This window comes from Physeter macrocephalus, chromosome 17 (assembly GCF_002837175.3).
Source record: "Physeter macrocephalus isolate SW-GA chromosome 17, ASM283717v5, whole genome shotgun sequence".
Lineage (NCBI taxonomy): Eukaryota > Metazoa > Chordata > Mammalia > Artiodactyla > Physeteridae > Physeter > Physeter macrocephalus.
This window is the reverse complement of record NC_041230.1, coordinates 8166163-8188407: the sequence shown is the minus strand read 5'-3', so window position 1 is coordinate 8188407 and position 22245 is coordinate 8166163. Positions and strand designations below refer to the sequence as shown.

The following is a 22245-nucleotide window of genomic DNA, read 5'->3' as shown; positions in this document are numbered from 1 at the left end:
AGTACACACAAATGGTAACTATGTGAGGTGATGGATATGTTAATTAGCTTGATTGTGGTTATCATTTCACAGTGTACAAATATACAAAAACATTATGTTGTACACCTTAAATATATATAATTTTAATTTGTCAATACTACCTCAATTAAGCTGGGGGAAAAAAGGAATGATGGGGAAAAAAAATGCAGTTAAGTAGGCTATAAAACTCTCAGTGTAAAAATATAGTCATTCTCAAAACTGATTCCTGGAAGGATAGTCACCAAATTGTTAACAGTGATTGCATCTGGAAGGCAATTGTATACGAGCTTCTTTCTGAAGAAAATGGTGACTATGGATTGGATGAATGGTGAATATGGCATGCCTGAGGTATAGTGAAGGAATAACTGACAAAAGCAAACATTACATGTTTTTTTAATTATGAAATAGTTTAAACATATAGAAAGATACAGAGAATAAAAACCCACAACCAGCTTTATCAATTTAGAACTGGCCAGTTATTTTTTAAAGAAATTAATGATTAAAAGATACCTCCCTTTGCATCCTTTCCTCAATCTCATTTTTCTCCCTCCCCAGAGGTCATCACAATTTGATGATTATTTCCATAAATGTTATTACACTATTTCCATATGGTATTTAGCCATGAAAAATATACATAGTGTTGATTTGCATGTTTTCAAACTTTATATAAATAGGTGGAACCATATCATATAAAATACCCTCTAGTACGATTTCAATATTGTTTCTGAGATGTATCCATATTGATAAAAGTATCTCTAGTTCATTAATTTCAATTCTAACTTATTTAAACCCTAATGATTGTTTTGCTTACCCTAAACTTTTCATTTTCACAAACAACACTGAAGTGGGTCTTCATGTACATCTCCCTGAACACATAAGGAGAGGCTCTGTAGAGGTTTAAGTGTGGAATTGCTGGGTCAGAGTATCCACATCTTCAACTTTACTAGATATTGATAAATTATTCTTTTTAAAAAACTATTTTCAACTGCACTGTATGAATATTCCTATTGCTCCACATCTTCTGAGTAATAGGTACTGTGATGCTTTTTTTAATGTGATGATTTTGAAATAGTTCATTGTGGTTTTATTTTTTTCCCTTACTGCCGTGATGTACATTGTCAATTATTTTACTACTCCCAAATCCATCCTTTCTCTACTGGTATAAACCAACTTTATCATATGAAAAATTTCTACAAATAGATTAGATTCGATAATTTTCTTGTTCTTTAGAATTCACACTTCATAGATGAATTTCAAAACAAAGCTGTGAAATTAAAGGGCAAAAAGGCCCATTGAGGAATTTTGGTTGGAACTGCAGTGAAGTTGTAAATTAGGAGTAACTGATACCATTGTTATTTTGAGTCTCTTCAGCCTAGGCTATATAATACCCTTCCATTTATTTTATTGTTCTTCAGTTTTCTGGGCCTAGAAAATCTATTGTTTTAACTCCATGAGGACATGGTCTTTGTATGGATCACGTTATCTCCTCATGTCTACATCAGTGTGTGGCAAACAGTAGTTACTCGAAATTCACTGAATGAAAGTATATATATGCATGTGTGTATATATATAAATGTAGTCAAACTACATTTGACTGTAGTTTTCTTCCCTCAGTCCCCTTTTGGTTTCAATTTTATAATCACTTGATAAAAATTTATAAACTTTATACGTTTTCTATAGTATGAAAGTTTAGATGCTTTTGAAATCACCTAGATTCTCCCATACAATTACCTGGGACTAATGTCTTTTTATGCTACAGTATAAATTTGTTTATTGGGTTTTTGGAGTTAATTGCAATACTCTCTGTTCTTTTCTTGATCTAGATATAAGTTCTGTATTTTTCTCAGTGAATCTTCATTTTCTTTAATTAGTTTATCCAATTGTTTCTTTAGAAACCTCCTAAAACTGGTTGTAAGTGTTATAGTTCTACTACTTTTGTCTATATCAATTACTCACCTAGAGTACAAATAAACACTCCCACATATATTCTAAAGTTCTTAGGTTTCCCCAGTTCTGACCTGCTGCTTCCCATGATGTTCTGCTTTGTCCACTAAGGAATCTTGTTTTAGCTGTAAGGATTAAATGAGTTAATATATGTTGAGTATGTAGAACAGTGCCTGGTGCAGAGTAGGCACTCAATACATGTTAGCTATTATTATTAAATTGAATATCTGCTATATTTGATGCACTATGTTAAGTACTTTGCATGCAAATTTCTTACTTAATATGCACCAACCTACAATAGACACTATTTCATTTAATACTCACATTTCTACAATACAGTATCCTTTATTATCCCTATTTTAAGAATTAAAGAAAACCCTGAGGTTTAGATAAGTCAAGCAAGTTACTCAAAATCACACAATGCTACAGTAGTGGTAGAGCTATGATTTTCCAGAATCTAAGCTCTTAGTCCTGGGAAGTGCCTAGTGCCCAGAGAGACTGGAATAAAATAAGGCTGAAAGGTATCTAAGAACCAGATAATGAAGCTCCTCATAGACAGTTTTAAAGACTGTGGATGCTAGCTTAAGAACAATAGCAAGCCAAAAAACCTCTTAACTGGAGGCAGTGATGTGTGTATTCTTACACTTGAAAAAGATCAGTTTGGGTGCATGGTGGGAAATGAATTTAGGGGACCAAAAGTTGATACAGGAAGACCTGTTAGAAAGCTATAGAGTGAGCCAGGTGAGATGAATCTTAGACTAGGATGACAACATTAGAGATGGAGAAAAGAGTATAAATTCCAGAAGTATTTTTGAGATAGTCTACAGGACTTGGTGATTGACTGGATTGGGTGGTGACAGTGACTCCCCAAGATGGATTCTCTGATGATGAGCAAGGTGTGCATGCTGCCTGAAGGTTTTCTTGCATTCCTTACATTCATAGGGTCTCTCTCCAGTATGGATTCTCTGATGTTGGGCAAGGGATCCACAGTAACTAAAAGCCTTTCCGCAAACATTACATTCGTAAGGCTTCTCTCCAGTATGAACTCTCTGATGTTGAGTAAGGGATGAATCATTGCTAAAAGCCTTCCCACATTTAATACATTCATAGGGTTTCTCTCCAGTATGAACTCTCTGATGTTGAGCAAGGTAGGCAATCTGGCTGAATGCTTTCCTACATTGCTGACACTTATAAGGTTTTTCTCCAGTATGAATTCTCTGATGTTGAGCAAGGTGTGAATTCTGGCTGAACGCCTTCCCACATTCCTTACATTCATAGGGTCTCTCTCCAGTATGTATTCTCTGATGTACAGTAAGGTATGCACGAAGGCTAAATGCTTTCCCACAGACATTACATTCATAAGGTTTCTCACCAGTATGAACTCTCTGGTGTTGAGCAATAGATGATCTATTGCTAAATGCTTTCCCACATTCAATACATTCATAGGGTTTCTCTCCAGTATGAACTCTCTGATGTTGAGCAAGGTAAGCAAACTGGCTGAAGGCTTTCCTACACACTTTGCATTCATAAGGTTTTTCTCCAGTATGAACTCTCAGATGTTGAACTAGGTGTGCATTCTGACTGAAGGCTTTCCTACATTCCTTACATTCATAGGGTTTCTCTCCAGTATGAATCCTCTGATGTTGAACAAGATTTGATCTCTGGCTGAAGGCTTTCCCACATTCTATACATTTATAGGGTTTCTCTCCAGTATGAATTCTTTGATGAAGAGTAAGGGATGAGCTCTGACTGAAGACTTTTCCACAGTCATTACATTTCAAAAGTTTCTTCTCTGTATAGATACTCTTGGGCTTAACAGCCATTAATTTTTTTTTAAAGCTTTTATGTGTGTTATGTTTATGTACTTTCTCCTCTTTGGGGATTATCTGTTGTGTATGAAGTAGTGTGCTGGGATGGAAACTTCGCCAAGTTTTGTTATATTCTTGTCCTCTTTCATCAACAGGGGCTTCTTCATGAGTGATTGTCTTTTCCTTGAAACATGCCTTCTGATTCACTGGTTGCCTCTCAAAGTGGCCCTCACATTTCCATTCTTCTTTCAAACTGGAGTACTCAAGGCCACAGCTTGTAAGTGTTTCTATTACTTTCTGAGATGATCGCACTTCATAAATGTCCTGCTTTGGGGTTAACTCTTCAGTCTCACACACAGATTCCCAGTCTGAAAAATAATAAGAAAAAAAATGTCTACTCTATTATGTACCAGAAGGTGCATTTATGAAAGTAGTTCTGAAGTGTGTAAGAACAGAAACTAAAAATAGGTCATAGAGAAACTTGAGGAGGAATGATTTGAATTATAAGAAAATCAATAAGGTAAATCTCAGGTCAAGAAGGACTTATGTAGGTGACTGGACTCAGTTATAATTTTGTGCATGTATGAATAATACAGGAACTGAAATAATCTCCATTTTTATAGTTACTTCTTTCAAGAACATTCATTGAACCTTGTACCAGGTACTGTTCTATATGCTTTCATATTGGAGTAAATGAAGATCCTTACCTTCATGGATCTTATGTTCTTGGGGGAGACAGAAAATAAATGCTAAATAAGTAAATTTTATTGTATGTTAGAAGGTACTAAGTGCTATAGAAAAAGAAAAGCAGGGTCAGAGAGATCAGGAGTGTTGGTGAAGTCAAAGGTAGGAATCATTAATAAGTTAACCTTAAAGCAGGACTTCGCTGGTGGCACAGTGGTTAAGAATCTGCCTGCCAATGCAGGGGACACGGGTTCGATCCCTGGTCCAGGAAAATCCCACATGCTGCAGAGCAACTAAGCCCGCGCATCACAACTACTGAGCCCACATGTCACAACTACTGAAGCCTGCATGCCTAGAGCCCGTGCTCCACAACAAGAGAAGCCACCGCAATGAGTAGCCCATGCACTGCAACAAAGAGTAGCCCCAACTCGCCACAACTAGAGAAAGCCCGCATGCAGCAATGAAGACCCAACTCAGCCAAAAACAAACAAACAAACAAAAAATTAAAGCAAAGATTTGAAGGAAGTGAAAAAGTTAGTTACTTAGATATTTAAAGAAAGAACATCCTGGGCAGAAGAAACAGCCTAAAAGTAGAAGCATGTTTGGATTGTTTGAGGAATAGCAAGAAGGCCAGTGTGGCTGGAGAGGACTGAGTAGTAGGAGATGAAGTCAGGGGGTAAAGGATAATCAGATTATTAAAGCTTTATAGGCCACCTAAGAAATTTGGTTTTACTCTGAGTGAGATAGAGAGCCACTGAAGTGGTATGAGTACAGAAGTGATATCTAGTTATGATTTAATGAAAATACTGGAAGGTGGAGAGCAAGGGGAGAAGGAAGGGGACCTACTATTGTAGCAAGCAGTGTGAGAAATGATAATGATTCAGACCAGAGAGATATCAGTGGAGGTACACAGAGGTGGTCAGATTCTAGGTATATTTTATAGGAAAAGCCAGGAGGATATACTGACAGATTGGATATAGAATGTAACAGAAAGAGATGAGACAAGCATGTCTTCAAAGTTTACGGTCTGAACAATGGAAGGATGGAATAGCCATCAACATTGATGGGAAAGGCTATGGGTACAGCAAGCTTAGGTAGTGAGGTATAGAAGATCCAGAGTTCAGATTTAAACATCATAAACTTAATATGTGTTTTAGACTTTGAAATGGAAATGTTGAGAAGGCAGATGGACACATGAAACTAAGTTTAAGGTAGAGGTCCAGGATAAGGGGTTGATATCCAAAATATATAAATAGCTCATACAACTCAATATCAAAAAAACAAACAACTCGATTAAAAAATGTGCAGAAGAACTTCTTTTCCAAAGAAGACATACAGATGGACAACAGGCACATGAAAAGATGTTCAACATCACTAACCATCAGAGAAATGCAAATCAAAACCACAGTGAGATATCACCTCACACCTGTCAGAATGGCAATCATCAAAAAGACCACAAATAACAAATGTTGGTGAGGATGTAGAAAAAACTGAACCCTCCTACACTGCTGGTGGGAATGGCAATTGGTGCAGCCACTGTGGAAAACAGTACAGATGTTCCTCAGAAAACTAAAAACAGAACTACCATATGATCCAGCAAAACCACTCCTGGTTATGTATCTGAAGAAAATGAAAACACTAATAAAAAAGATATATGCACCCCAATGTTCAGAGCAGCATTATTTACAATAGCCAAGATATGGAAGCAACCCAAGTATCCATCAACAGATGAATAAAGATGTGGTATATATATACTGATACAACAGAATACTACTCAGTCATAAAAAAGAATGAAAATTTTGCCATTTGCAACCACATGGATGGACCTGGAGGGTATTATGCTTAGTGATATGAGACAGAGAGAGAAAAACAAATACTGTATGATATCACTTGTATGTGGAATCTCAAAAAAGACAGAGAAAGACAAATACTGTATGTTATCACTTATACGAGGAATCTAAAAAATAAAACAAACAAATGAATATAACAAAACAGAAACAGACTCACAGAGAACAAACTAGTAGTTACCAGTGAGGAGAGGGAAGCAGGGAGAGGCAAGATAGGGGTAGAGGATTTAGAGGTACAAACTACTATGTATAAAATAAATAAGCTACAAGGATATATTGTACAGCACAGGGAATAGGGCCAATATTTTATAATTATATAAATGGAGTATAATCTATAAAATTAAAAAAAAAATTTTATGTATTTATTTTTGGCTGCATTGGGTCTTTGTTGCTGCATGCGGGCTTTCTCTAATTGTGGTGAGTGGGGGCTACTCTTCGTTGCAGCATGTGGGCTTCTCATTGCGGTGGCTTCTCTTGTTGCGGAACACAGGCTCTAGGCGCGTGGGCTTCAGTAGTGTGGCACGCGGGCTCAGGAGTTGTGGCATGCGGGCTCAGGAGTTGTGGCTCGCGGGCTCTAGAGCACAGGCTCAGTAGTAGTGGTGCACGGGTTTAGTTGCTCTGTAGCATGTGGGATCTTCCCGGACCAGGGCTCAAACCCATGTCCCCTGCATTGGCAGGTGGATTCTTAACCACTGCGCCACCAGGGAAGCTCCTCTATAAAATTTTTTAATCACTATGCTGTACACCTGAAACTAATACTGTAAATCAACTATAATTCAGAAAAAAAAAAAGCCAGAAGTCTGGACTAGAGATTTTTAAATTGGGAGTTGCCAGCATATAGATGGTATGTAAAGAGACTAAATTACTAAGAGAATGAGTGTAGATAGAAGAGAAAGGAGCAAGGAGTGAACCCTGGAGCACTCCAACATTAAGATATTCAGGAAAAGAGAAGAAACCCAAAGAGATCAAGAAGGACAAATGTAAGCAAGAAAAAATCAGGGCTGAGAACATTAACACCACATGATATTAAAGGTTATAATAAAAATCAACTTGTTCAATGATTTACACTGAAGAAGTATAAAATACACTTTCACAATAACATACACAGTTTGGAATACATTATTAAGAAATGTCACAGAGGGGATTCCCTGGCAGTCCAGTGGTTAAAGGCTCTATGCTTTAACTGCCGAGGGCACAGGTTCAATCCCTGGTCAGGGAACTAAGATCCCCCAAGCTGCGTGGTGTGGCCCCCCCCTAAAAAAGGACAGCTAGTAATAGTAACCATTAATAAGAATTATCTTTCTTTATATACAAAGTATACATTGGGACTTGCAAAACAACACATATGAATAATTAGATAAATAAAAGAATAGAATATAGACTAGAATATAAAAGCTATATGGGAAATTACTGTAGTATTTATACTTTTTTTCAAATAAGAATATTATTTTGCAATTTTAGAATCAATTTTAAAAAGCAATAGAAGAAAGCATAGAGAAAATAATTAATCTCAGAAGACATCTTTAACATTGACAACAACAACAACAATGAAGAGGGAAAAAACCCTAGAAATAAACTTTATAAGAAAAGAACAAAAGCTTTACAATTCTAATGATGGACCACCCCAAAATTTTTGAATAAAGGGAGAAGATGCACACTTTGCTTTTGTATATGAGGAACCAACAATGTAAAGCCACAAAGTCTGACTAAATTTACCTATTATGTCCATTCAATTACAGTCAGAGCGTATTGTGATTTCTTAAAAGAACTGTGCAATAAAGAATTTGGCAGGCCTTTGTCCCTACTTCCCAGGAGGTAACCTCTAAGCCATCTAAACTCCTGGAAGGAGTGTCTTTGTTATTCATGGTGAGCCCCTTCGACTACACCTGATAGTTAATACTAATAAGGTGACTGATGATGAGCCCCTAGATAGTTTTTGCTAATGAGATAAACGACTCAAGTTGGAGGCTAACCATGCTGGAAAGATGAACCATATGATTAAAGGGTTGGAGCTTTGAGCCACCATGATATCAGTCTGACTTTTGGGAAAGGAAGGCAGGCTGGAGATTGAGTCATGTTGGGTAATGATTCACTCAATCATGCCTACATAATGAAACAAAACAAAACAAACTCTGGACACTGAAGCTTGTCAGAGCTTCCCTGGTTGGTAATATTCTTTTGAATACTGAGATGCCTGGTGGGCCCTTAGGACAACAGAAACTTCACATTTGTAACTCTCCCAGCCCTCACCCTTGGTGTCTCTCCTTTTGGCTAGTTCTGATTTGTAGTCTTTCCTACAGTAAAGCTGTAATGATAATATAGCTCTTGCCCTGAGTTCTGTGAGTCATTCTAGTGAATTATTAAACCTGAGGGTGACTATAGGCACTCCCAAACATGTAGCCAGCAAGTCAGAAATGAGGGTGGCCCTGAGGATCCCCTAACTTGCAGCTGGTGTTTGAAATAAGCACAATCTTGTGGAATGCTGTCCTCTCAGATTTTGCAGTTTGGCAAACTCAATGCAAGAATTTTATTTTATTTTTTTAAGGAATTCCCTGGCAGTCCAGTGGTTAGGACTCGGCACTTTCACTGCATTGGGCCTGGGTTCAATCCCTGGCTGGGGAACTAACGTCCCACAAGCTGTGTGGCATGGCCAAAAAAACAAAAACAAAAACAAAAACACCATGAATAAAAAAAAAAATTTTTTTTTAAATCCTAACATTCATCAAGAAAATAAACATGAATCCAGGATAGACTATATGTTAGCCATAAAACAAGTCTTAATAAATTTCAAAAGATTGAAATCAAATTAACTATCTTTTAAAATCATAATGGAATGAAACTAGAAATCAATAGCAAAATAAAAATTGGAAAATCCACACATATGTGGAAATTAAACACACACTTAAACAACCAATGGGTCAAAGAAGAAATCACAGAAGAGTTTAAAAATATCTTAAGACAGGGGCTTCCCTGCTGGCGCAGTGGTTGCGCGTCCGCCTGCCGATGCAGGGGCACCGGGTTCGCGCCCCGGTCTGGGGGGATCCCACATGCCGCGGAGCGGCTGGGCCCGTGAGCCATGGCCGCTTGAGCCTGCGCGTCCGGAGCCTGTGCTCCACAACGGGAGAGGCCACAACAGAGGAAAGCCCGCATACCACAAAAAAAAAAAAAAAATCTTAAGACAAATGAAAATAAAAATATGACATACCAAAATTTATGGGATGCATCAGAAGCAGTGCTAAGAGGGAAATTTATAGCTGTGAAGGTTTACATCACAAAAGAAGAAAGAATTCAAATCAACAATATTAACAAACTAGAAAAAGAGCAAACTAAGCCAAATCTAGAAGAAGATAATAAAGATTCAAGCAGAGATAAACCAGATAGAGAATTTAAAAAGCAATAGAAAGAATCAACTAAACCAAGAGTTGTTTTTTCAATAAGATCAACAAAACTGATGAACCTTTAATAAGACTTAGAAAAACGAGCAATTCAACTAAAGTCAGAAATGACTCTAGCCAGAGCAATTAGGCAAGAAAAACAAATAAAAAACATCCAAATTATAAAGGAAGAAATAAAATTGTTTCTGTTTGTAGACAGCACGATCTTACATGTAGAAATCCTAAACACTCCACAAAAGAAAAACAAACACCTGTTATAACTAACAAACAAATTCAGCACAGTAGCAGAATACAAAGTCAACACACACAAATCAGTTGCATTTCTATACACTAACAATGAACAATCTGAAAAGAAAATTAAGAAAACAACTCCATTTACAATAGCATCAATAAAGAATAAAATATTTAGGAATTAATCAAGAATGTGAAAGACTTCTACGATGAAAATTACAAAACATTACTGAAAGAAATTAAAGATATAAATAAATGGAGACATTCTGTGTTCATGGATTAGAAGTTAATACTTTTAAGATGTCCAAACTATGCAAAACTATCTAGAGATTCAATGCAATACCTATCAAAATCCCAATGCTTTTTCCAGAGATAGAAAAATTGATCCAAAAATTCATATGTAATCTCAATGGACCCTGAACAGTCAAAAGAATCTTGAAAAGGAAGAAGAAAGTTGGAGGTCTCACACTTCCTGGTTTCAAAACTTATTACAAAGCTACAGTACTCAAAACAGTGTGGTGTGACATAAAGATAGATATATATACCGATGGAATAGAAAACAGAGAGCTCAGAAATAAACCCTCACATATGTGGTCAAATGACTTTTCACAAGCATGCCAAGACCATTCCACAGAGAAAGGACAGGCTTTTCAATAAATGGCGCTGGAAAAATTAAATATCCACATGCAAAACAAAGAAGTTGTTACACCACATACAAAAATTAACCCCAAATGGATCAAAGACTTAAACCTAAAACTTAAAACTAAAATCTTAGAAGGAAACATAGGGAAAAACCTTCATGACATTATATTCGGCAATGATTTCTTGGTTATGATACCAAAAGCACAGGTAAGAAAAAAGTAGACAAATTGGACTTCATGAAAATTAAAGACTTCTGTGCATCAAAGGACATAATCAACAGAGTGAAAAGGCAACCCATGGATGGAATGGGAGAAAATATTTACAAATCATGTATCTGAAAAGGGGTTAATATCCAGAGTACATAAAGAACTCCTAAAACTCAACAAGAACACAATTAGATTATCAGACTGGACAAAAAAATGTTTAGCTATATACTGTTCACAAAAAGAACACATAGAAAGTAAGAGAGTAAAGGGGTGGGAAAAACTAAACTAAGGAAATACTAACAAAAGAAGGCTAATATGGTTATATTAATATTAAGCTAAATAGTTAAGGGAAGAATCATCACTAGATTTAAAGAGTAACAATAATATAAGAATTCACCAGAAAGATAATCTTTCTGGGATACCAGAAAGATAATCCCCCAAACATGTCACCTTATAAAATACTTTCAAAATACTGCTCAAAGAGATTTTTTTTTAATCAATAAAGACACAGAAGAATTGACCAGCACAATTAATGAGCTTAATCCAATGAACATATATCAAATGCTGTACTCCACAAGCAGCAAACAGACATTCTCCAGAACACACAGTGTATTTACCAAAATTAACCCCTAGGACGTAAAAGAGGTTCCAAAGTTTTTCAAAGAATGCATGTTAACTAGACCGTATCCTCCGATAACAATGTAGTTAAACCAAACAAAAAACTTCAATTTGCAACTTAAAGCTTCCAAATAATTTATAGTCATAAAAAAATCAATGGAAATTAGAAAATGTTGATATACAATGATAACAAAAATACTACATATCAAATATGTGAACTATATTCCTAATATAGTTTTAAATGCTTATAATAGAAAAGAGAAAGCCTCAAAAACACTGAATTATTTAAGTTTAAAAGCCAGCAAAAGAGAGAGAGAGAGAAAATAGCATAAAAAATATAGGAGAAATAAAATAGTAGAGGAGAAATACTTGAAAAAATTTTAAAGATAAATTAGAGAGGATCAGTGAAGTAAAAAATATCTGAAAACATTAATAAGTTGAAAGATTTGTTTCTCCCTTTTTAGAAGGAAAAAGAGGTCATAATTACATATACTACCAACTTCAGATAAGAGAAAATAATGAATAACTTTATCTAATAAATTCAAAAACTTACATGAGAATTATAAATTTTTAGAAAAAAAGCCATAACTCCATGACTACAGGAAGAATAAAAAACACAAAATCTTATAACAGAAATTGAATTATTAGTTTAAATTCTTTTCACACACAAAAAATCCCAGGCCAAGATGAACAAAGTTCTACCAAACATTCAAAAGACAAATTTTTAAAAATTTTACCCAAATTCTCCTAAGGAAGAAAAAGAGGAATACTCACCAACAGATTTTATGAAACGAGGACAACCCTGATTCCAAAATCTGACAAGAAGAGTACATGAAGGGAAAAACTGAAGGCCCACCTCACTGACAAACATAGATGCAAAAAAACTAAACAAAATATTGGCAAATAGCAGCTAGCTATGAATGGAAAAGATGAAGATGGGTTTGTTTCAGGAATACAAGATTGGTTCAACATTAAAAATGTCATATGTAATTCACTACATAAACAGATGAAAAAGTAAAAACCATCTAATCATCTACAGTTACAGAAAAACATTAAAACTCAAAAGCTTTATACAATCAAAACTCTAGCAAACAGTAATGAAAGGGTATCTACCAGAAACATTTAAACATCAGAATTATTAATTACAAAATATTAAAGCACTTTCATTGAGACCAGAAGTTGATAAAAATGCCTGCTATCACTACTTTGGTTCATACCATATTGGTGATCTAAGACAGGGTAACAGAAAAAAGAAATTAAGGGTATAAGAATTTAAAATAAAGGAACTGCCATTATTCAGAAACATGCCCGCCCACAGAAGAAGCCAAGGAAATCTAAAAATTACTAGTATTAATGGGAGAGCTTGGCAACGTTGCTGGATATAAGGTCAAAGTACAAAAGTTAACTTTATTTCTATGTATGAGCAACAAATTGAAAACACAGACAACATTTAACACAGGAACAAAACTAAAATGCCTAGGAATTAATCTAATAGAAGATGTGCATGGCCTTTATGGAGAAAATTATAAAACACATTTGAAGGAAATTTAAATACCTAAGTAAATGGAGAGATAAACTATGTTCACAAATTTAAAAAAATTCCAAAATTGATATATAGAATAAAATTTGGACCAAAAGCCAATAGTTTTTTGTTGTTTTCTAGTGGAAACTGACCTAAACTTTAGTTAGATGGCCAAAGGGCAAACAAGAAATTCTGAAGAACATAAACAAGGTATAGGGACTTACCCTAACAGATACTGAAGTATTACATTAAAATATTTAAGATAGTGTGGTACTGGCATAAGAAAACAGAGATCAATGGAATGGAACAGAGCTCAAAATCAGACCCATAAATATACTATAACCTGATATATTAAGAGGTAACATTCAGAACAATAAGCAAAGAGAGCTCATTTCTTCAGTAAATGTCTGGGACATTTGGTTTTAGAAATTAAATACTTACTTCAATCTCAAAAACAATTTCAACTGGATTATGGCCCTAAATGTAAAAGGAAAATCTTTAGAAGACAATTTGAGAACACCCATATGACTTCAGACTATAGAAAGGTTTCTTAAAACAAAATATCAAAATCAAAAACATAAGCTACACAAATCAAAACCACGAGATATCATCTCATACATTTCATAATGGCTACCATTAAAAAGACCACAAATAACAAATGTGAAGAAAAGGGAACCCTCTTGCACTGCTGGTGGGAATGTAAATTGGTACAGCCACTATGGAAAACAATACAGTGGTTCCTCAGAAAACTAAAAATAGAACTACCATATGATCCAGCAATTCCACTCCTGGGTACATATCTGAAGAAAACAAAAACACGAAGTCAAAAAGATACATGCACCCCAATGTTCATAGCAGCGTTATTTACAATAGCCAAGATATGGAAGCAATCTAAGTGTCCATTAACAGACGAATGGATAAAGATGTGACATATATACCTATATATATGTATGTATGTGAATATATATAATGGAATACTACTCAGTCATAAAAAAAGAATGAAATTTTGCCATTTGCAACAACATGGATGGACCTGGAGGGTATTAGGCTTAGTGATAAGTCATACAGAGAAAGACAAATACTGTATATTATCACTTATATGTGGAATCTAAAAAATAAAACAAACAAATGAACATAACAAAACAGAAACAGACAATGAACTAACGGTTACCAGTACAAAGACGGTATGGGGGAGGGGCAGGATAGTGGTAGGGGGTTAAGAGGTACAAATTACTATGTATAAAATAAATAAGTGGGAATTCCCTGGTGGCCCAGTGGCTAAGACTTGGTGCTTTCACTGCAGTGGTCCTGGGTTCGATCCCTGGTCAGGGAACTAAGATCCGACAAGCCACATGGCACAGCAAAAAATAAATAAATAAATAAGCAACAAGGATATACTGTATAGCACAGGGAATATAGACAATATTTTATAATAACTTTAAATAGAGTATAGTCTATAAAACTATCAAATCACTATGTTGTACACCTGAAACTAATATGATATTGTAAATCAACTATACTTCATAAAAAATATATATATTCCCAAAACTGAACAAAGGACTGAGCAAGCACTTCACAGAAGAGGAAATCAAAATGGCCATTTATATATATAAAAAGATGCCAAATTTTTTTCGTAGTCAAGGAAATTCAGATGACAAGTATAAGGAGATAATATTTCATACCCGTCAAATTTGCAAAAAATTTAAAAATTTGTCAATTCTGAATGTGGAGCAATGAATACTCTTACACACAGCTGTTAGAAATGTAAATTAGTACAAGTAATCTGGAAAGTAAAATAGCATTATGTAGTAAATTCCTGGCTATATTCTCTACGTGAACTCCAGCATATGTACACCATCAGTCATGTATAATAAGGTTCATAGCAGTAACATTTATAATAACATAAAACTGAAACAACTCAAATGCCCTTCAATGGATAAATTGTGATTTTTCACAGTGGAATACATTACATTTCAACAAGAAAAAAAAATTCAAGGAAAAATAATTACTAAAGTCAACATGGATGAATCTCAGGAATATAATTTTGAGTTGAAAAAAGTCAGAATTATCTGTACACTATATTTCCAATATATTTCCATATATAAAAAATTGAAAATATGCAAATATAAGTATTTTGTTTAGGGCTATATGGCACCAACAAAAGAAAAGTCAAGAAATGATAAGCAAAATTGTAGGATAATGGTTACCCTAGTGAGTGGTAGAGATGGTCCAAGAGTAGGGAGTGATATATCACTAGGCAGGGGCCCTTGAGGGCCTAAAATGGCATTGACAATCTTCCATATCCTAAGTTAAGAAGCAGGTATATTTTTTGTTATATTATTACCTAAAGTACATATTTAGTCTAATATATTTATGTGTGTATGATTTATTTAATAATAATTAATAAAATTTAGCCATGTATTCTTTGATACTACAGTTCCATATCAAAATTTTTCCTTAGAAAACTGAACATGAACATAAAAGATTGGGGAGAGGTAGTGGAAGGGGTGGGGATGAGTTGGGGAGTAGTGTTGACAGAGATGTTTACAATGACCCTAATTATCTTCTGAACTTTAAGTCCTTCATTTCACCTTAATGCTCCCTATGCCTATCTGAAAATCCTTCCTACACCACAAAGCTAACCTCTTAATCTCTTCTCCCTCAAATGTTTTCTAGTTTCTGACCTTTTTTTTTTGGCCACACCACACTGCATGCAGGATCTTAGTTCCCTGACCAGGGATCGAACCCACGCCCCCTGCAGTGGAAGCGAGGAGTCTTAACCACTGGACCATGACCTGTGTTTTTGTTAAAGACCATCTTCCCAACTAAACAGACTCCTCTCTCACCTCTCTGAGCTTCCTTCATGTCAGCTTTCTTTTCATGTGTGCCATTTTCAGCCATATTTTATCTCTGCTACAAGCCTATCAACTGTTTGATTATTTACCTAAATGTATAATACCCTAGCATCTTGCAAGTACTCTGTTTAAAGTACAAATTCAATAAATGTTGATTAAAGGAATGAATGAACTGACCATTAAGAGAAAAATGAGGCATTTAGAGATAAACTACTACTATTATAATACTAACAGCTAACAGCTTTTGAGCTCATGAGATAGGAACTGTTGAAAACACCTTAAAAATATTATCTCATTTTATAGATGACAAAACAAAGGCACAGAGAGGTTAAGTAACTTGCCCAAAGTTCCATGGCATGTAAGAGTCAGGATTTGAACTTGTTACTTCAGTTACAGCTGTTTGTAGTTCATCAAAAGTTCAAAAGTTCATCAGATTAGGAAAAGATTTTTTAAAGACTGGAAGAGGTTTATGAGACTGGGAAGGAAGGGGACTCAGAGAATAGATAAGAGGGGGCAAAATGTGAAAGGAGAGACAGTTTAGAATATCAACTTTGGGAGAACACACTAAAAGGACTCAAGTTTCTACTAAGACCTAGGACATTTGAGAGGAACATGCCAACAACAAAGAAGAGTAAAGAGGTGTGATACCTTTGAGTCAAGTTGGGCTGTCACCTGCAAAGGTTTCTGCCTGCCTATTCCTCTTCACTCACCTGAGCACAAGTCTTTTGTCAGCTCTGTCTTTACCATCCAGGGCTCCTTCCCTTGTTCCAACAATAATATCACACTTGGTTTAGAAAAGCAAAGTCCTGCATATAAGAAACAGAATTTGGTCATGCTATAGATATCCCAGAACTCACATCCAATTCTTTGATCATCAGGGAAGAGGGAGCTTGCAGTAAGCCAGAGAAAACTGTGATAAGGACATGTATTCAAAGGACAGGGAAACTGAAGCTTCCAATACAGATTAGTAATAGACCTGTTCACTGCCAACTCCACAAATATTAACCCGTTACTTTGGCACAGGCAGCAGACTTTCAGCCAAGCACTACAGATGCTATCCAAAAATTCACAACAATGGTGGTAGCAAAGTGCCCCTTATGAGTATAAGCTCAATTTTACAAGAAGATATTCTTACCCAGTGATACCAAGATCCTGTAGTTCTCCAACATCACATTACTGTACAGATGCCTCTGAGAAGAATTCAGACAATCCCACTCCTCTTGGGAGAAGTCTACAGCCACATCTCTGAAGGTCACCAACTCCTGAAATGAAATAAATAAATGAAGTGAAACAACCTCATCTCTTCCCATACTCATCTCATTCATTCTGCCCCAGGCACACAGGGCTCTCCCATATATTATATTCTCAAATATGTCAAGAATGTTCCCCCTCAGGGCTTTTGTACTTCTCAGATCATTCTGTATACAAAAAAAGCAATGCTCTTACCCCAGTTGCCTATTCCCCTAACCCTCCTTATTTTTCTCCATGGTACTTAATTATTTTGTTATTTATTGTCTGCTCCCCACCTCCATTAAAATGTAAAGTCCATGAGGGCAGAGTATGTTTTTGTTTCGGTCACTGCTATATCCCAGTTATAGAACAGTATCTGGCACACATGAGGCATTCAAATATTTGCTGAATAAACTGAATTAATGAATGAATGCTTTGCAAAGTTCAAGAAGCTATAAGAGGATCAAAAATGAGACCATAAAGTGCTTGCTGTATCTCTGAAAACTGTTCTAGATCAAGCAAAACAAATTATCAATTCCATTAAAATTCAAACACTTTTATAGAGTACTTAAAATTTTGTATAAAGAAATAAGTGTTCCACTCATAATACTGTTTTTGCTTATAGGGGCTGAGCAAAGTTCTTAAAAACTTGGAGCTATGCTATGATTCAGCTGGATTCCAGGCTTCTATAATGTGACCACCTGATGAAAGCTAACATACATTATGTGTTTGTGTGTGGAGATGGATACACACAAACATATACACACTCGTAAATAGTTTTCTTTTCTTACAAAATTAGAAGAGGTGAATCTGTCAAAGCAAGATTTTTAATTGGGCATTTGATACAATTTTGTCATAGTTAAAAAAACTGTCTCTACAAAATAAAAACTCTTAAAATGTTTTTTCAACACACAGTAACTTTTTTTCTTATTTAATTATATGAAGTAGTTTGTGAATTTCTCCCTCTCTGCCCTAGCAATAACATCCTTCATATACTGCAGAAACGCTCCTGTTAAGACTTTGGTTCATGTGGTATACATGCTTCCAAAAATGTTTTCCTTAGCTTACATAAATATGTATAATAAATGTATAAATTTTTAACATACACATTTTTTCACTGAGTCTTATTTATACAATGAAAATAATTACAGTGTCAACATAAGGAGCTTAAACTCTAACCTTAAAATATTTGACTTCTAACAAAGAACCTCTTAAAATATTTGAACTCTAACCAAATACTTGGTTTCAAAATCCATTCATAATTATAATCAAACCAGTCTAAAGAGAGTCAACAGTTCCCTTAACGTTTTTGCCTTACAGAAACATGATTCCCAAGGGAGAAGACAACTTTCCCTGAAGCCCTGTCATGTGGTGACTGTCTTATTTCTCACATCCCTTGTACACAGCATGTGGAGGTGAGGTAGGTGACCTCTTTGCTCCTTACACTTGTTTCCATACCATTGCCCCACCCTCTTTCCTAAAATATACCTAGTTTTCAACCTCATGAAATCAGGCTATGTCACTATCACTTCTTGTTTCCATTATCTACCAATTCCTGGTAGATACAAACTCTGTCGTTACTTGAACACTTCAGCATCTGGCTCACTGTTACTCTCTCCAATGGTACTCCCATTAAACACAAGCTTTGGTCATTTCAATATTCATATAAATAACCCTCCCAACAGCCTGGCCTCTCAGTTCTCTGACCCCATCTTCTCCAATAAGCCTGTCTTCCACACTTCTACAGTCGCTCACTTCATGATCATGCCCTAGACCTTGTCGTTACCAATAAGTACAAAACCCTCCATAATCTCAACTCTCCCACTCTCACTTCCACCTCCTATATTCCAGTTTTTTCCCTCTGGTACCCCAATTAGGATAATTCTTCGACCACACTAGAACCTACAAATCACTGATCTCACCACATTTTCACTGTTCTTCACCCCCACATACCCTCACTTCCTAGAACAACCATTTGTTATAATCACTCCCACGCATATACCCTCAACTGCCTGGCTCCCTCTCACTTAACTATACTCACCTGGTTAAACCACAGCCATCACTCATACTCTGTTTCTTGAGGCTGCACAGCTGAACTTTGCTAGAGAAATCATGCTAATTGGTCTCACTTTAAATTCACATCACTAACTTCCAGGGGGCCAAAATGATACATTTCTACCTACCTACATGATACATTTCTCTAGTCCATTCATTTCCCCCACCCTCCTAAATGACCATTTGATACTTTCTTCTCTCTCCTCAATCTTCAATACCTCCTCCCCCATCCTTACTCTCAGCTGAGGATCTTGCTTTGTCCTACTGAAAAAACAAAAGCCATTTTAAGAGAATTTCCACAAATTCCCACAACATCTACATATCTACTTGCATCTGGCCCATAAACTCTAACTTGATCCTATTACTATAAATGAACAGCCCACTTCCCTAGCAAAGGCCAAACCCCTCCACTTGTATCCTAGACCTCAGCTGCTCTCAGCTACGCAAGCACAGTGTTCCAGTAATTCCCTCCTCTCTCCTCTTCAATTTCCCGTTCCATTGAATCTTTAACATCAGCCCACAGACATATACCCATCCTTAAAAAACCTTGTTGACTACAGTTTCTCCTTCAGTTACCACTCATTTCTCTTCTTCCCTTACAGCTAAACTATTTTAAAGAGTTGTCTATACTTTCCATTGTTTCTCTCCCTGATGTGAAGAGGAATGACATAATATGACATACGTAACAGGATCACTTTGGCTGCTTTGTTGGGTATAGACTAAAGACAGTTAGGGTGGAAGTAGAGGGACAAGTTAGAAGAGCATAGCGATAATCCAGGTGAGAGATGTTGGTTTATACCAGAATGGAAACTGGTGGTAGTAATAAGTGGTCAGGTTTTGGATATATTTTGAAGACAGGACAAACAGAATTTCCTAATGGAAGATTTTTAGCTTGAACATCTTAGATGGGGAAGTATGTAAGAGTTTTCTAATTGATTTTCCTGTTTGTATCCTTGTCCCATTCAGTTTATTTTCAATAGCAGCCAGAGTGATCCTATTAAATGGGAATCAGATCGTGCCACTCCTATGCTCCCAAACTTCCAATGGCTCATTTCACTCAGTTTGAGACATCTAAATTTGAGGTATCCATTACACAACCAAATGAAGATGCTGAGTAGGTAGTTGGATATATAAGTCTGGATTTCTGGGTTGTATACAATTCGGTAGTTGTTGGCATATAGATGGTATTTAAAACCTTGAAACAGAGTGAGATCAACAAAGTAGTGAGTGTAGAAAGAGCAGAAAAGAAGATTAGGATTAAGCCCTCTTAGTTAATAGGTGCTTAGCAAAAATTTGTTGAATGAATGAACATTTGGACAGAGACCAGAATGAAGAAGTTGGTCTGTATCTGGGGGAACAGCATTCTAGGCAGAGGGAACAGTAAGTGCAAGGTCATGAGTTAAGAATGTACTCAAATCACTACAAGGAAGCTAGTGCGGCTGGAACCAAGTGAGTGAAATACAGAGTGGGAAAAATTAGATGAGGTCAGAGCGTTAGCCAGGGACCAGTTTATGTAGGGCCTTGCAGGCCAAGGCAAGGACTTCAACATTTATCCAGAATCAGGTGGAAATCCATTGGAAGGTTTTAAGAAGTGACATGATTGGTCACCCAGAAAAGTTTCAGCAGAAGGAAAATTAATGTCTGCTTGTTTTGAAAAGCAGGAAAATATTTCAGGAAAGAGAAAACACCAGCTCACCTGGTACATGGCCTTAAGAAGTCCAACAGCCATTCTTTCCTCCCCTTGACTCTTCTCTTGGGAAATGGCAGTGTCCTTAGATGAGTGAGATGGGTAAGAGAACATGAGAAACTAGGCTTTCCTTGCAGCATCCAGAATCACTAGCCTAGAATTTTTCTGCTTCTCTTTCCTCTGTTGCACCCCTCCCTCCAATAGAGAGAAGACAGAATGGAGACCTAGGAATCTTCTTGCATGCAATTTAACCTGTGCCTCAATCACTTCCTAATTTATTATTTTAACAAGAGATTTTCTAGATTTTACAAATAAAAACTCCAAGTAATGTAATCATTTGCATAAAGACACACAGCTAATAAATAACAGCACCGAGATCAAATACAGGTCTTCCTGACTCCACTTTCCTTCTCCTCTCCAGTAGATCAGTGGTTCTGAAACTTGGTGGCACACTGGCATCACCTGGTTAGCTTTAATAGATACTGGTGGCACAGAGTCTCACTCAGCGCCTCCCCCCCCACCCCGCAAAAAAAAACCAAAAAACACATACACACACTCACAGATTCTTAAAAACTACAGCGCCAACCACCATCTTACACAGATCACAGCGGCCACGGGTACGGGCAGTTTCACACCGTCACCCTCTCCCATAGCCCCCAGCCTCAAATACTAGGGTATCATAACCGATGATCTCACACTCCAGTCACAAAGAGGCCGAGGATTCAGGAACAACGGGAGACAGAGAGTACCCTCCCGCCCCTGCTCACAGTCTCGCCCTCTGTGGCACCAACCATCGACTCACTCGCACCCACAGTCACACAGATACGATGTGTACAGGCACATCGGCTGACAGGCTCACGCACCGTAAGGTCTCAACCCCGTCTCACACGAAGAGTCACACAGAAGGCCCGGGGACCGACGTCAGGGTGACCCACAGGCCACTCCTCAACCCACTTCCTACCTGCAGAACTGAAGTGCCGGAAGACCAGGTCCAAGCCCGGAAAACTCGGGTAACCTCCTCTCGGGCCCACCTCCTGCCCTGAATCTGAGGGAACCCAGCCTCCGCGGGCCCGGAAAGAAGCGATCTGGCCTCCGGAGGACACAAAGGGGCAGCGGGCCCAATGCTCGCGGGGGCCACTGGGAAATGTAGTCCTGACCAGAAAAAGGCTCGGCACCCGGGAGTTCTACTGCCACAGCTCAGCTGCTCTGGAGGTTCGTAACACCGCCCCCTCTGCCCCGGCTCTTGCCACGCCGACCTCTCCCTGTCCTTGCAGAAGGAGCCTGGAAGTCCTGATGATTCCTCTCAGCTCCGAGCCTGGGTCGGCCACAGAGACTAGCCGAGCGTCACACTAGACGGTCTGGGATTGAAGTGCGCAGGCACAGGGTTTCGGTTCACCTCCCTAAGCAACGCAGTAGAGAATTACAAGCCTTGGGCTAGTCGTAGGGGGCCGGGTGGTGTGTGGGAGCGCGCTAGTGCGCTCGCGTCTACACAAAGTGCGTGAA

At 37.1% G+C, this 22245-nt stretch overlaps 2 protein-coding genes across 3 annotated transcripts in view; one reads left to right on the top strand and one right to left on the bottom strand.

The window, feature by feature from the left end:
* LOC102983850 (zinc finger protein 420) overlaps window positions 1-4011 on the top strand; it is a 49206-nt gene extending 45195 nt beyond the window's left edge. The window contains exon 8 of the transcript XR_003676591.2: window positions 3926-4011. The gene's annotated coding sequence lies outside the window, so the exon portion shown is untranslated. The remainder of the gene's footprint in view (window positions 1-3925) is intronic.
* ZNF570 (zinc finger protein 570) lies at window positions 1999-21921 on the bottom strand. 2 transcript variants are annotated; one of them, XM_007117486.4, is made up of 5 exons: window positions 21704-21921; window positions 20752-20826; window positions 16906-17032; window positions 16481-16576; window positions 1999-4138 (listed from the first exon to the last, which is right to left on the bottom strand). In XM_007117486.4, exons 2-5 carry the CDS (start codon window positions 20782-20784, stop codon window positions 2784-2786), a joined length of 1611 nt encoding a protein of 536 aa, XP_007117548.2. In that variant the 5' UTR covers window positions 20785-20826; window positions 21704-21921; the 3' UTR covers window positions 1999-2783. The 2 variants fall into 2 exon arrangements, with proteins under 2 accessions (XP_007117548.2, XP_028333947.1); XM_028478146.2 differs by lacking the exon at window positions 21704-21921 and adding an exon at window positions 21606-21685.
* Window positions 21922-22245: the final 324 nt, after the last annotated feature.